General features: G+C 40.1%; 1 protein-coding gene across 16 annotated transcripts in view; it reads left to right on the top strand.

The window, feature by feature from the left end:
• mapk10 (mitogen-activated protein kinase 10) overlaps window positions 1–15,190 on the top strand; it is a 53,914-nt gene that overhangs the window by 18,783 nt on the left and 19,941 nt on the right. For 14 of the 16 annotated variants that reach the window (XM_033646725.2, XM_033646724.2, XM_033646726.2 and 11 more), the window contains exons 3-8: window positions 1,674–1,843; window positions 9,556–9,685; window positions 10,137–10,195; window positions 11,417–11,555; window positions 12,643–12,808; window positions 14,245–14,316. In XM_033646725.2, the coding sequence (XP_033502616.1) occupies window positions 1,674–1,843; window positions 9,556–9,685; window positions 10,137–10,195; window positions 11,417–11,555; window positions 12,643–12,808; window positions 14,245–14,316 (736 nt within the window). The remainder of the gene's footprint in view (window positions 1–1,673; window positions 1,844–9,555; window positions 9,686–10,136; window positions 10,196–11,416; window positions 11,556–12,642; window positions 12,809–14,244; window positions 14,317–15,190) is intronic. The other 2 variants (XM_033646719.2, XM_033646721.2) reach the window with 1 other exon arrangement.

A 15,190-nucleotide genomic window follows, 5' to 3' on the forward strand; every position in this document is an offset into this window, starting at 1 on the left:
GCACAGCTTTGTTTGGTTTGTGAGCTGTGTTGTAATTACTCAGTCTGTAATTAACTGATATTTTTGTTGTGGCACCGTTTGTTCAACTGCTCTGCCCAAGTAATTATAGCCTGATTATTATTATGTGCACATTCATAAAAGAATAATGTCTTTAGTCTAGTGAATACAGTAAAGACATTAGTGGCACTAATGTCATTACAAGGCTATTACAGAGTTTATATTTCTGCATGGAAACAGTGTAAGTGTAAACTCAACTGTACTGTGTGTCCTGTCCTGTTTAGTCTACCTTTCCAGTTTTACCACTAACACATTTTTGTGTTGTTTGGAAAAATTACAAATATAGACTAATGTATAGATGGATGATTATTTAAAGGGACAGTTAAACCCCCAAATCAAAATTACATATTTTTCCTCTTACCTGTAGTGCTATTTATCAGTCTAAATCAGTGGTTCACAACTGGTCCAGCCATCCAGATTTTTCCTTAGTCATTAGTTCAGGGTCCGCACAGTTTAATATATTCAGCGTCATACTTGCATTTGGCCATGTCGTCAAGCTAGTTTGCTGTCTCTGTTAAGTAGCTGTTTGTTAGTCCCTCACTCTACAGCAGAAAATTGCATTTCAAAATAAAGCTTTGTGCTGCAAATTTCAAAATAAAGTGTTTTTTTAACCAACTTGACACATTTGCAAGTCACTTGCAGTCCCTTGAATATAATGGAGCTAGATGGCACTCAGCTTGTGGTGCTCTAAGTGCCAAAAATTACATTTGAAAACCTCAATACTGATGTCTCTTTCCAGAAATCATGACCTGGTAACTCAAGATAATCCACAGACCTTGTTGTGAGCAGTTTCACATAGGAACTATTTTCTTTATACCAAACTACACCTGCCAACCGTACAGCTGCACAGAAGGAAGCGTGCATCTTCTCGTGGACAAGAGACTCTTGTTTGTGACAGCATGAGATTTAAACATGAATGGCGTCCTCCTTGGCTGACCTAGCTCAGTGGTGCTAGATGAACTAGCAGTAGATGTGTGCTACCTTCTGCACAGTGATATGGTTCGACAGCAAAAAGTAGATTCTCCATGAAACTGCTCACAACAATGTCTGTGGATTATCTTGAGTAACCAGATCAAGATTTCTGGAAAGAGACATTGCTGTTGAGTTTTTCAAATGTATTTTTTGGCACCTTGAGCACCACAAGCTGAGCGCCATCTAGTTCCAATATATGAGACAAGGCAGACATGTCTACGGCTGATCTCCAACACACAGCAACTCACACCAAAAAAATCTAGATGGATAAATAGCACATATATATTTTTTGGTGCTTTGAGCACCACAAGCCGAGTGCCATCTAGTTCCATTACATTTGAGAGAAAGGGGACATCTCTACAGCTGATATCTCCAACACTCAGCAACTCACATCAAAACAATCTAGACTGATAAATAGCACTACAGGTAAAATCAAACATATGTATTTTTGATTTTGGGATGAACTGTTCCTTTAACAATAATAACTTAATAACATAAAATGTATAATATGCATTTCACTGGTACCTTTTACTGTTATTGTGCAAATTGATTATTTCCCTCCAGATGTTTTATTATGCAAGTAAACACATAAATCTTCTTTATCATCACTAATAGAGTTTTTTTGTTGTGCTTGCCTCTCGCAGGGTTTTGGAAAACAAGTGGATGTGTCATATATTGCCAAACATTACAACATGAGCAAAAGCAAAGTGGACAACCAGTTCTACAGTGTGGAAGTGGGAGACTCCACCTTCACAGTTTTAAAACGTTACCAGAATTTAAAGCCCATCGGCTCTGGAGCTCAGGGAATTGTCTGGTAGGTGCTCAACAGTGTGTTTCTTTTATGTCCTGTTTTAAATCATATCACGCTATTTGATGTGTTTTTTAATGTAGTATTTAATGTGTGTTTATCTCATTAAGCTGTTGTTTTTCTAATTGTCTTGTAGTTTATTGTTGTGGGAGATTATTAAGGGAGGAGAATCTCTGCTTATTGTTTTCACTGTTGTGCAGCAGAAGAGCTGCACAACAGTGAAAACAATAGTAATTTTAGAAAATTGTGTGAAGTTTCTGTGATTGATTTGGCAATCAGAAAGTCATGTTTTCAGTTCATTCGAAAAGCCTGATGTGTTTTCATTATGTCTGACCAATCATAACATCTGAAAGCACACCATGCAGCCATGTGAGTCATCTCTGCAGAGATGTTGTGATGAGCAAAATGAAAGAAAAGATCAGCTCAACGTAAAGCTTGTGAATGTAGAAACGGTTTCATTTCTTTGAAGGATGATATTTCCAGACTTTGGGTTTTAATTCTGTAACAGCAAACAGATAGAGATTCCTTTAAAAGTGCAAATTAATCTGTCAAACTACTGTTTTCTAATGCTGATGAATGGGCATATTTTAGATCTTGATTAATTGAGGCACAAAAATTCTCATTTTATGAGACAACATCTTCAATTATCCCTGTGAATACACTTTTAATGAATATGGTTAAAAAGAACTGATCAGGCTTGGTTTTTCACTATTGTTATGCATGCAGGAGCACAGAATTTAATGTTGTTTTACAGACTCTCTTTAGTGCAAAAAAAAAAATTTAAATGAGACAAAATAAAGTGATTTATAAGATGGAAGCCTTATGCTGTATTCACACTACAAGCGACACAGCAACAGCGTGACCAGCTACATTACAACAGAATTGCCTTTAAAGTGATGCTCAAACACTCATTAACTTAGTTACATTGTGACAGGCGTGTGTGTGTCTATTTTTTGCCAAAAAGCACCTTGACTAAACGCCATCTAAAGTTTGTATTTGGGCAAAAAAAATGTCTATGCTTGAGCCCCATTTTAACATCACATTTCGCTGCTCCATTATATCCCTCTGTGTGCACCATCATAGCGTCAGCTAACTAAGCTTAATAACACAGTACCACAGCTAGCAACAAAAACATATGATTGGTGGAAGTCTCACCGCGTCCTTTGAGTGCTGAAAAAAAAAGTTAAGGTTAGATCAGCTTTTATTATGTAGGTCATCATACCTGTCAGCAGTGACAAGTGTCCACAAGTGAACACAGCGTTAGTCACGCGTCACGTGTTCGAAGACCATCAGAAATTTGAAAATATGATGATAATTTCTGTTTTTACAGTTTCTGGCAATGACAAATGGTTTTATTGCGGTGATTTTTAAATAAAACATGCCTTTTAAACCCGCCATTGGAATTTGGGGTTCAGAGAGTATTCAAAATAAATATAACCATGTTGAGTTGTAATTCCCTTACCTCAGCCAAAATAAAAAACACAAGTCCTTCCCCAGCCCTTAAAAAATTATTTGACATGCCTCTCCCGTTTTGCACCACCCCCTCTTACCCTTACAAATAACCAACAGTCCCTTAGCTTAACCACAGCGTAATTTTCATGCCTTGATCATTTTGGTAATTTTAATAATGTGCTCCAGGGATGAGTCCTAAAACCCAGAAATTATTTAACAAATTAAGTGCTCAAGGTTTCCACATCTTGAAGTCAATGGGTTTTTGATAGATGCCTGAAATAAGGTCTGACGTTCACACAAGCTCACAAGACTGTCATATTTTATTGTATAACATGAAGTAAAGACAGTAAATACCCCATTTATGAATTTTGAAGCTTTTTGTGTGTCATAAAACGCCATTAGAGCAAACACGGCTTTACAGCCTTGTTGTGATGACAACATTAAGTCATGTGACAGCTGTATAATTTATTTATGTGAGCTTTTTACATCTGGTGATTGCATTTAAACTTTAATAATTATGAAAGTGGTGTTCATTTGTGAAGATTTTCTGCAATTATCAAAAATCCAATTAAAAAACAAAAATCTTTAGGCTTTTTGACAAGGGAACCAGGATGATGTTAACTTCTGCATCAGCCTACAGAAATAACATCATCCCTGGAGCACTCTGTTGCAACTGACTGACTGATGGACCTTTGATGGACCACTTAACTGCCAAGTGCACCTGTTTCTTTTTATGAACCCATAAATAGTGATTTTTATTTTATTTTAGAATTAAATAAGTTAGAAGGGTAAATAATAAATCAGCTAACAAATCAAAATGAAAACCAAAAGAAAAGTAAAATTTACTGTTGTTTCTATTTTTAGAAAGATAAGGACAGATATCAGTAGTGTTTCTCACTATCGATAAACATTAAAAAGGTGTTAAATATATGCAAAAACAAATACCTGTATTTAGTAGAGGAATAATAGCAAGCATTTTTGGCATTATGTAATCATAAATGTGGACTGTACATTGTGGCCAACTATAGTATATGGATTTAATATAGGCCCTTATCCTCTCCGGTGCTATGAGTTCAGGACATACAGTATCGGTTAGAATATGGACGTGTGGGCTATAAGGGCCTAACAGGATGGGCACTTACGGGAATCCTTAATCCGGATTGCAGAGAGAGCTCGTATTCATTGTAATTCATCTCACGCCTGCCCTGTCAGAATGGTGCCACTGCCAAGGCTCCACTTAAAGGAATGCATCTTACAGCCTTTGTCAAATGACCAAACAGATCTATTAGTTATATTTATGTTAATGCAGTGTCACAGTGGTGATACACCCGCCTCAGAGACGCTCCTCGGGGTGAGCCGACTTGACGTGTTTTATACCTATGTTTCTCATACAGTGCTTGAAGAATCACTGGCCCTCAACACTCTAAACCCCCTTGCCTTCCACTTGCCCTCGCTCATTGTCCTTCCTTTGCTTCCCATGCCCTCAGCCCTTCTCTCCTTCCACTCCAAAGCAATTTTGTGCATTTGCAAAGGAGCTTGGGCAGGCTGTAACTGCTAATGCTGGGATTGTGCCCATTTGAAGGATATTGTCGAGATGGATAGCAGGGAGACAGTGCAAATCTAATTTAACCTGCTCTGCTGTGTGCTGCTTGGCTCTGCCCACAGCTGTCAGCTGGTGTCATATGGTGATGGCATTACCACGACCGAACCACATAAAACCCCAAAGGCTGACATAATATTCTACCGATTATAGAGATCAAATGGGACCCACTATGGTCTCATTTAGATGTAAACAAGCACATCAACAACATACCACAAGACCGTGACATGTGTATTTATACTGGAAGAATAATTTTGTCATAATGCGATGATAAAATAATTAGAGTGACTTGCCTGCTGTGCATTAATATCAGCATAATCCCCAACTGGATGACATAATCTCGTCGACGTAAACATCTGTCTGATTTTGCACAGACAGTTGAATTCCTTTCTACTAACAGTTATATACACTCACAACAGCTTGTATGCAAATTACAATATACATACAAGCATGGAGTTATCCCAGTGATTATCAACAGTGAGTACAGTAAGTATGCATTTATTATGCAATCAGCAGACTCTTGCCCCTGTAAAGCCTGAGAACATGGTAATGAGAGAACACTTGTATCACTGGCTCAGCTAAGACTCAACCTGCCAATGTTGTCGCCCACAAACATCACAGTCCATGCACATCTCTGCCCTTCTGACTTGTGCGCTCGGTCACCATGAGCTTTCAGAAGCATCTTAGCAGGGATGAAGGCTTTAAGTAGTTTAGCTGGTCATGACATCATCTCTCACTCAGCTAGAAAAGTGATGACAGGCTCACATCCCTATTGGATCAATGCTTTTATGAAGGCTTCACTGTTTCCATGGTCACACACGCCATCCCTGGCCTGCAGTCTCCAGAGACATGACGAACCACAGTTGAATCCCACCCAGCCGTCCACAAACCCACACACACAGTGTCGTCTTGGTTAGGGTTGTTGCAGTAAGCCCACATGCAGCACTGATGCTCAATTTGTAGCTTCTTGTAGGGAGGATTTATCCGAAAACGCACTGTCTAAGATATAGCTGAGACTGTGATATGCGTGGCATCTTTATTGCTTATTTTTGTCTAGGTACTGCTTTTCATTGGGAATAAATATAAAGAGGCAAAATCACAAAGGCTCTCAGGGGTTGGGGATTGTGTTGAGTCAGCAAAGAACTCACTCTGTGTAATGACCTCCAAAATGGGTTGAGCCACTTTGTGGAAAAAATATATATGTCTCATTCCCCCCTCTCTTCATTGCATTGTGTTTTTATTATTGTTTATAATACAGTAAAACAAATATTTCTCATTATATTAGAGTATAATGATATGTAGACTGTACCATTTGTAATGGAATAGTTCAGAATAGTGTCTGTAAGGTAAATATGAAATGAGGGTACATATACAAACCCAGGGACACAAAGGGACACTTTGCTAATTGTCAACAAGCTTTGTGTTGTAACATTCTGCGTAGTATGTGTAAATGAAGTGTGGTAAACTTCCCTTTATCTTGCCAGTGCCCTGATTTCCCCGCTTATCTCTCAGCTCAAATTTTTGCCAGCTTTAGGGCTGTTGCCCAAACTACAGATCATACTTGTGCATATCTGTATGCCCCTCACCACAGACAAAAAGAGTATAGAAGTGGATTGAGAGACCCCCCCCCTCCTTAAATGTAGACCAAACTCAGATCACATGATAAAACCAGGCAGTGCTGATCAACTAAAAGATACTGAGATACAAGATACTGTTAACTGTATTGCCTAAATTGTCTTCAGAAAGATACTGAAGTGCACTGTTCGGCTGTTATTGTTACAACTGTTGAACTAGGTGTGGTCTCAAACGCAAGACTCTGGAGTCAGTTCAGGTAAAATAAGTCTTTACTGGTCAAAAGGTCGGTTCGGTACACTTCAGTGAAGGCAAACAAATCCAGTAGGGATGAGGCAGAGTCAGTCAACAGGCTAAATCCAAAAACCAAGAAAAGGACACTGGGAAGCAAAAGGTTAGAATGCTAAACACACAAGGAACTAAGACGAACTGGCACTGAGAGGCCGTTTACACGTGGCCGGCTATTTTCATAAACGGACATTTCACCGTCTCCGTTTTCAAAAAGATCTTTGTTTACACTTACCCGTGTATATATACACAAGAGCATGCCAAACCTGTAGGTGGCAGTGTAACGAGAAGCTCAAGCCTTCCATGTATCCATTGTCACCATAGCAACATAGGTCGCACTTTTGACACAGGCGCAAGTTCCGGCCCATACTGTGACGTCGACTGCCGTTTATCTCTTTAAACTGAGATAAACGGAGATAAACGGAGTTATAGGCAGCCGACGTCACAGTATGCGCCGGAACTTGCGCCTGTGTCAAAAGTGCGACCTATGTTGCTATGGTGACAATGGATACATGGAAGGCTTGAGCCTCTCGTTACACTGCCACCTACAGGTTTGGCATGCTCTTGTGAATATATACACGGGTAAGTGTAAACGAAGATCTTTTTGAAAACGGAGATGGTGAAATGTCCGTTTATGAAAATAGCCGGCGACGTGTAAACGGCCTCTGAGAGAAGACAAGACAGACACTAAATAATCTGGTGAGGGGAAGGCTAACGAGACACAGGTGAAGCTGATCAGGGCGGGACAGTCAATCAGACACAGGTGAAGTCATTAAGAGGAAGGGAAAACACACAGGGGCAGGAAGTGTTGTGATCTGACACGATAGGAGATGTGAGTTTCAAAGCGGTAAAACCTAGCAGTGCTGATCAAATATGAACCAAGATTCTGTGACAGCGTTGCCTATTTCTTGCCTACAATGATTCCAGAAACATATTTTAGCTTAACTTTTTCACTGTAATTCAAGGTTGTTTGTTACCAACTGGTTGCCATACTCTCTGTAGAAAAAAAGCCAAGGTTGAATTATGTTTCCCACTAGAAGGAGTGTTTATTGGTCCTGCTAGTGCAGTGCATTATGGTAGGTGTAGTTTTTCTTACCTCTTGAGCAAAAGTGAATGCAGTAGCCCTTTCCCTCTGTTTTCTCTGGTCATGTAGCACCAGTTTCAAAAGTACAAGCGCCCTCTTACTGCTGCATAGACAGCCTAGTTGTCACTGCACTCCAGCAGTGAAATACTTTTTTAAAGGATATCCTGAAACATGAATGGAGAAATAATGCAGATGCTTCCACACAGGTGCACTGCATGGTACAATTAAGCAATTAACATCCATGCTGTGTGACATGTATAAAAATGATTTGTCACCAGATCTCAACTCAACTGAACAGCTATGGGAGATTTTGGACTGCTGGGTCCAACAGCACTCTCCATCACCATCATCAAAATACCAAATGAGGGAATATTTTTGGGGAGAATGGTGTTCATCCCTCCAGTAGAGATTCGTAGAGTTGTATAATCATTGCCAAGGTGCACTGAAGCTGTTCTGGCAGCATGTGGTAGCAGGACTGGAGGACAGAATTCTGGACCCTGTACATTTAGGCATTGTCTGTGGGCCCCTCCCTGCATCCACAGCCAGTCATTATAGTATCTTTGTGGGTCAGTCATATGAGGGCTCAATACTCAGTACCCTTTTACCCACTTGTCCAATGCCACTGGGTGGTGGCCAAACACCTTACTATGATACCTAATGTCGGTTTTTATTTAAATTTGACACCCGTCTGTAACTGCCTACCGACAACTCTAAAGCTAACTAATTAGTTCAATCTGTACAAAAACCAGAAGTGTAATAATGACAAATAATAGTTTTCTGTCCATTAAACATAAATCTGGAGAAGCTTAGCTTAGCTGGCAGTAGCTAGCCCAGATCTGTCCAAAAGTAATATGGGTCAGACTATTTCTTGGCCGGCCCCAGGACTTCGCTGAGTCTCGTGCTGTACTCATGCAATGTAAGCAGAATGGGAAGTACAGGAAAACCTTTCATTTTTCCAACTTGGGAGCATTCACGCACGACTGCCAGATGGTTACCCCCACTGTTTGCCTTGAAGTGACATCATTTTAATACTCTAAATCAGCTGCTTTTGTTGTGGTGTTTATTTGGAGCATTACCAAGCGAAACCACTTACAAACAAACTGTGTATAGCTCCTCTTAAATAGCTGAATTGATTTTAGTAATACCAGATTTGATGTAAATGTCAATGTTAGTCATGGATAGATTACTGAACAGGCCTACTGGGCACAGGTCCAGGGGCCTCAAGGGTCAGAGGGGTGACTTAAATTAACACATACTGAACAGGAAGAGACTCGAAATGACCCAAAATGGATACAAAGGAACTGCAAAGAGACAGAAAACAACCAAAAGATGTGTATATTAAATAACAACAAAATAGAGAAATAACTACCACAAAGTCTATGTGTGGGAGGTGGTGGGGCCTTTTGCATAGCGACCCATTTTCTCATAATCTGCCCATGTTGTTAGTGATATCAGTCTTCTCATCTAATTTCTTTTTAAAAGAAAATGAATATGCCTATTTCAAAAAAAAAGTTGAACTACTCCTTTAATATCTACACATATGATTTCAATGAAGTAATCTGTCATCATTTCATGAGTCTTTTTTTGAGATTTGAAAAAATAATCATTTTGTTTTTGTGACCAATGATATTCAGGGTGGATTGTCACAATGTCATCCAAAGTAATTCATCCAACCATGAATACTAAAGGAAAAATGTTTCATTGTTTTTATTCCCTCTGCAGTGCGGGCTATGATGCTGTTCTGGACAGAAATGTAGCCATCAAGAAGCTGAGCAGACCCTTCCAGAACCAGACCCATGCCAAGAGGGCATACCGGGAGTTGGTGCTCATGAAATGTGTCAATCACAAAAATGTAAGTGATTCCGCTGAGGGGTAACAGGGGTAAGAATGAATGCAGGAAGAATGAAAATGCAACCATTGTCAGAATGAAGCACAGCTTTAAACTATACCCCAGTCAGTGTCTATTTTTGGTTCTCGATAAATCCATTGGCTACAAAACGGAGACAACGTTGTGACTGTGCTAAATTCGATGCCTCCAGAAATGTACCGAACTGGCAGGAGAGTGAAACAGAGAGCACTTCAAGGCATGAATGTAATCTCCAGTGCTGCAGTTTGAGCTCTTTTCTTCTTCTCCGTCTCTTTTTCCCTTCCTCCTCGTTTATCCCCACTCTTTTGTTCCACCTCATTTCGTCGGTTTACTGAGCAGTGTCCTTCATCAGGGTCATCCCTCTGCTGTAACTCTAATTTTGTCTGTATATTTAACTCCTACATCTTGATCCTCTCCGTGCTCTTCTCTCTTTCAGATTATCAGTTTATTAAATGTCTTCACACCACAGAAATCATTAGAGGAATTCCAGGATGTGTGAGTATAGTAAACCCTTCTTTGCATAATTACATTTCCATCAAAAATATTAATTTAGCTTATGTAACAGGCGACAGAGAGCCACTTGTTTTCATTGAGTCTCGCACCTCAAATGACGGTGAAAAGAAGGTAACTGAGTTTTGTTATGCATTATGTGCAAATTACTCCGTCGCATCTGCAGTTGTGAGAACTGAACCGCTGGAGTGTAGTGAGTGAAAGTACTGTAGGTGTAACTCGAGGCTGCTGGAGGTATCCTGTTCTCATACTAAATGATAAATGAGAGTGTGCTCACGTTTAGAACAATCTGCAGAGGGATTCATATGTCTTTGTGGGACTTAATTCAGCCAGAAATGGTACAGTGGTGCCCACAGAAATTTTTCATTTCAGGGATGGCCAGATGGGGGTGGTACTCCAAAACCAAAAGCCATAACTGAATTTTAGGAATTCGATAATGCTGTTGAAGTATATATGGGCCAATGGAGAACTACATTATTCTGAGAGTTAAGGAATTGCATACTGATTTACTTTGGTTTCTTATTTTACAGTTAATGTTGCTAAATATCTGATGTGCATAGGCTTATACCGGTACAGTTAACATTCTGAGTTCCACAACAATCCTGTTTTAATGCGTTATACATGTTAGGCAATAAATTGTTCTTCAAAAAGGCTGGTTGTTGTTTTCCTCAAAAAGACGAATATACAGCTTTCCTTTGAAGGAGTACATTGATTGTAAGGAACAAAACACTTACTAGATACAAGCCTTTTCAAATTTAGGGTAGACTTGTGGGCACCCATAGAACCCATTTTCAATCAGATATCTTGAAGTGAGAGTTCAAGTGACCCCTTTGAAAATGGCAATGCCAGTTGTTTCCTCGCCAAAATTTAGCCTGAATTTGGAATATGAAATAACCCCCTTCCAGACAAGCTATACTGACTGGTTGGTATTAACGAATGCCTCAAGTTGTCTGGTTTCACAAAACACCACTAGCTTTGCACTAGCTTAAAAAATTAGCACACCGCAGCCTCAGACAGTAAAGACAGTAATATCAGCCTCCAATTGTTTTCAGTGGGTGGGGGGTAGTGTCTCAGGGTGGCCATGACCCCCTTGGCTCCTACCACTGAGATGGTAGAGGAATACTCAGTTTATGACCTTCACAACTCCACAGTCACTCAACCGATAATTCATGCAACCACTCGTAAATCAATTAAACCTTTTCTCAGGTACCTAGTGATGGAGCTGATGGATGCCAACTTGTGCCAGGTGATTCAAATGGAGCTTGACCACGAGAGAATGTCCTACCTGCTCTACCAGATGCTGTGTGGTATCAAACATCTGCACTCAGCCGGCATTATTCACAGGGTAGGAAAGCAAGACATCTCAGTTTTCTTTTGTTTAACTACTGAATATGGTTTGGTTTGTGTGGTTTTGTTAGTTTTGGGATAGCAATTTGCAGTCTTACATCAGTAATCTACTTGACATCACCTTGGTTACCCATTTGGCATTCAGAGTGCACAGAGGAAACATGGGGTTTAATCCTTGGTGCATTACCTTGCATTGTTTATAGGGTGGGAAGCCTGTGAGGGATCAGGTCCTTGTCCATGCACCAGCAGATTTGACTGGTTGGCTGAGTACAACCTAATAATTGCTTCTAGTTTCACTATTTGCAGTTTCAGGTAGCTCTGATTAAAATTTGAATTGAACCAACACAGGCAGGTTTTCAAATTTAAAGCAAAGGTTTGACATTGCAGTGCTACGTATCAGCCAATCATCCCTTGTTTCACCCATTAGCCCTGTTCATTTGTATGACTAGTGCAGCGCCTGTTCAAAGCGTGTCTGTTTGGAACGGGGCTGATTGCTTGGCCTCTGGTATTGCTGTTTGCAGCTCTACAGACGCACTCATCCGAACAACTTCACACTTGATGCTGCACTTCCTTGGGTGCTGAGCAATAGACCTGCCATGACCTAGCAATGCTAGAGTATACACATCATTTGCTAACAGCTAGCGTTTGGGACTCCGGCCTCTCTTTCTTTATCCGTTCTTGAATGTACTGTAACAAACTGTGGAGAGTGAGCTGTACATGCCGTTCTGAGGTGTAACAGTTAATAGGGACCCCTTCTTAAAGGTCCAGTGTGTAAGCTTTAGAGGGATATATTGGCAGAAATGGAATATGATATTCATAACTATGCGTTCAGTAGTGTATCACCTTTAAATAAGAGTTAAATGTTTTTGTCACCTCAGAATGAGCCATTTATATCTACATACTGAGCATGTCCTCTCCCACAGAGTCCGCCAAGCTGTTTCTACAGTAGCCTAGAACGGACAAACCAAACACTGGCTCTAGACAAGTCAAATACCAGAAATCATTGAAACTTACCAACAGAAAAGAAGGTTTATAAATTACCAAAATATCCACAGTTTCTCACATCCATCTTTTTCCATCACCAGGACCTCAAACCAAGCAATATAGTGGTGAAGTCAGACTGCACCCTGAAGATCCTGGATTTTGGTCTGGCCAGGACTGCAGGCACCAGTTTCATGATGACCCCTTATGTGGTGACCAGATACTACAGAGCCCCAGAGGTTATCCTAGGCATGGGATACAAAGAGAATGGTGAGAAGTCAGCATAATTGAGTGTTTGAGCTCGCATGCATCAAATTCAGACATATTTAAAGGATAACGCCGGAGTCGCTCTATTTATTGCTCGCTTTATGAATGCACACAAAAAGTCTGGCACCCACTTTGCCAGAGTCAATTAAAACAGCTCACAGAGATCAATTAGTGCATGTTTAGCAGTATTTGCTAATATAGTGCATCACTAAATGAGTTTATTGGAACTATAAGCCGAGCTATTACTTTCTTGTCGTGGCATTGAAGAGGGGACAGTTAATGCAGACTGGGAGCCAACCTGTAGTCAAGTAATTAAAGTTTTGAAGCATTTGTGGAACAAAGTCATTTTAAGAGGTGAAGTACAAGCCCAGACGCCAGAAAAAAATGTTGGCATTGTGCATTTCTATATAAGCTGCCTTTGTCATCAGGAGGTGGAAGTGAGGGTGGATGGCATGTCATCGAGGTGAGATGCCTAGAAAGCTGAAGACATCTGTTTGAGACAAAAAAAGATTGGTTTTTTTTTGTTAGTTACTGCTGTGTCTCTAGCAGCTTTTTTAGGCATTGATAGGCAATGTTGTTTAGCAACCCATTACTGTTTTTCCACCAAGGGTAGTGGCTTGAAAAGTGATTATCTTTTACTGAGACCTCGCTGCTTTTCCTACTTGAATTGTGCTGCCATAATCTAACCATATGTTTACCACAGCGTTGTTGAAGTGTAAAGTTTCAACGTATCCACTAAGGTGTAAATGTCATGTATCTGTGATCTGCAGAAACATTCAATGCAAAAAAAAAATCTGGCAATTGGGTTGTCAGTACATATAGCAGCAGTATGTCTATTTGAGCTGTATGCAGTGTATTTGTAATCCAGTGGGACCCAGTGACTTGCCTGCAGTATAATCTGCAGTGGAACAGACAGAAGGAGCTTCTGACTCTAGCAAAAAAAATATTTGTTTATCTTTTAATAGGCATTAATGATCAGTAAAAAAAAATAAAATTACAGAGGTGTTATCCATTAATGATCCCAATTATATGTGAAACCTCACAAACAAATCTGGTGTAGTCGCACTTTGCAAATGAGCTAAAGTGAATTGAAGTGTTGGCGGTATGAGTCACTGATTAAAAGCCCCCAGACATCAGACATGTGATTGGCTGCCAGCCTAAGCTATGATTCATTAGCCATATTCCTCCCATGGATAGAAGCCTGCAAGCTTTGAAATTTCCTGCCGCTAGTTAGGCTCATCCTCTGCTCTCTGTCTATATCTATTTCATTCAAGTTTATCTTCATGTAACATGCTCCTCACTAATTATTTCTCCCTCGCTGAATGACAGCTAATCACTGTTGCCTCTCCCAGAAAGCTTGATGTGTCTAACACTAACCTTTGCCTTCCTCTCTTTTCTTTTGCTCCCTCTCCGTCTTACTGTCACCTCTGTGCGTGCAGTGGATATATGGTCGGTGGGGTGCATTATGGGAGAAATGGTGCGCCACAAAATCCTCTTCCCTGGGCGGGACTGTATCCTTGTTATCTGATGGTAACACAATTTTTATTTATGGGTTTATGTCTGCTGTATGTAATGAAGAATGAATTAAAAAAATCAATCATTCTTTGTTTTAAATGCGACCATCCATGTTGGGTTTCAAGTGTCTGACTCAAGATGGATTCAACTGCCTTTTAAAACACTATCCCAGTCAAGTGCTTGGAGAGTAATGAAACAGTAGCCACAGGCGGGTTGTCCATTATTCCTTTGAAAATGTATTTTATTCATACGGTAATATCCATAACACACTTTTCACATGGTATTTTTGCTTTAGTTCCATCATTTCACATTTCTCAGTTACATTTACTTTGAAGATTATTCTGGCCTGATGTTCTCTGTGTGTTACTGAGGTGAACTAAACCACACTCACACCTGGCTGTCTTCATAACACATGTCCATATCAATTCCAGCTGATCCTCTTTTAACGCTTTTAATTTATCTTGCAGTAACATCCTAAAACAAGCATCATAAATTCTTGTTCTCAAGGTGGTATGTCTGAATCCTAAGCTTTATTCAGTCTCATATTTGGGCAAGAGGAAGTTCTCTCTCTTTGTGTCTGAATATTTAAGTGTGTGTGCTATTTCTGTGAGCGCTACCTGGTGTGTTCTCCTGCAGTGAGGGGGCTGTAATTGCCCAAGATGATTTCTTTCAGTGAGATGGCTTTAGATAAATAGTCCTCATGCTGAGTCAGACAGTAAGCATTCAGTGAATTAATAATGAAGGATTTATGTATTCATTTTAAGCTTCTGTGGAACCCACGTGGTGGTGTGAGGAAAGGTCAGAGGTTAAAGGTGTAGACTGTTAGCATGTTAGCTCGAATAAATGTGACAGCTGCCATGATGGTGGATG

The sequence above is a fragment of the Epinephelus lanceolatus genome, chromosome 19 (genome assembly GCF_041903045.1).
Source record: "Epinephelus lanceolatus isolate andai-2023 chromosome 19, ASM4190304v1, whole genome shotgun sequence".
NCBI classification, from domain to species: Eukaryota; Metazoa; Chordata; class Actinopteri; order Perciformes; family Serranidae; genus Epinephelus; species Epinephelus lanceolatus.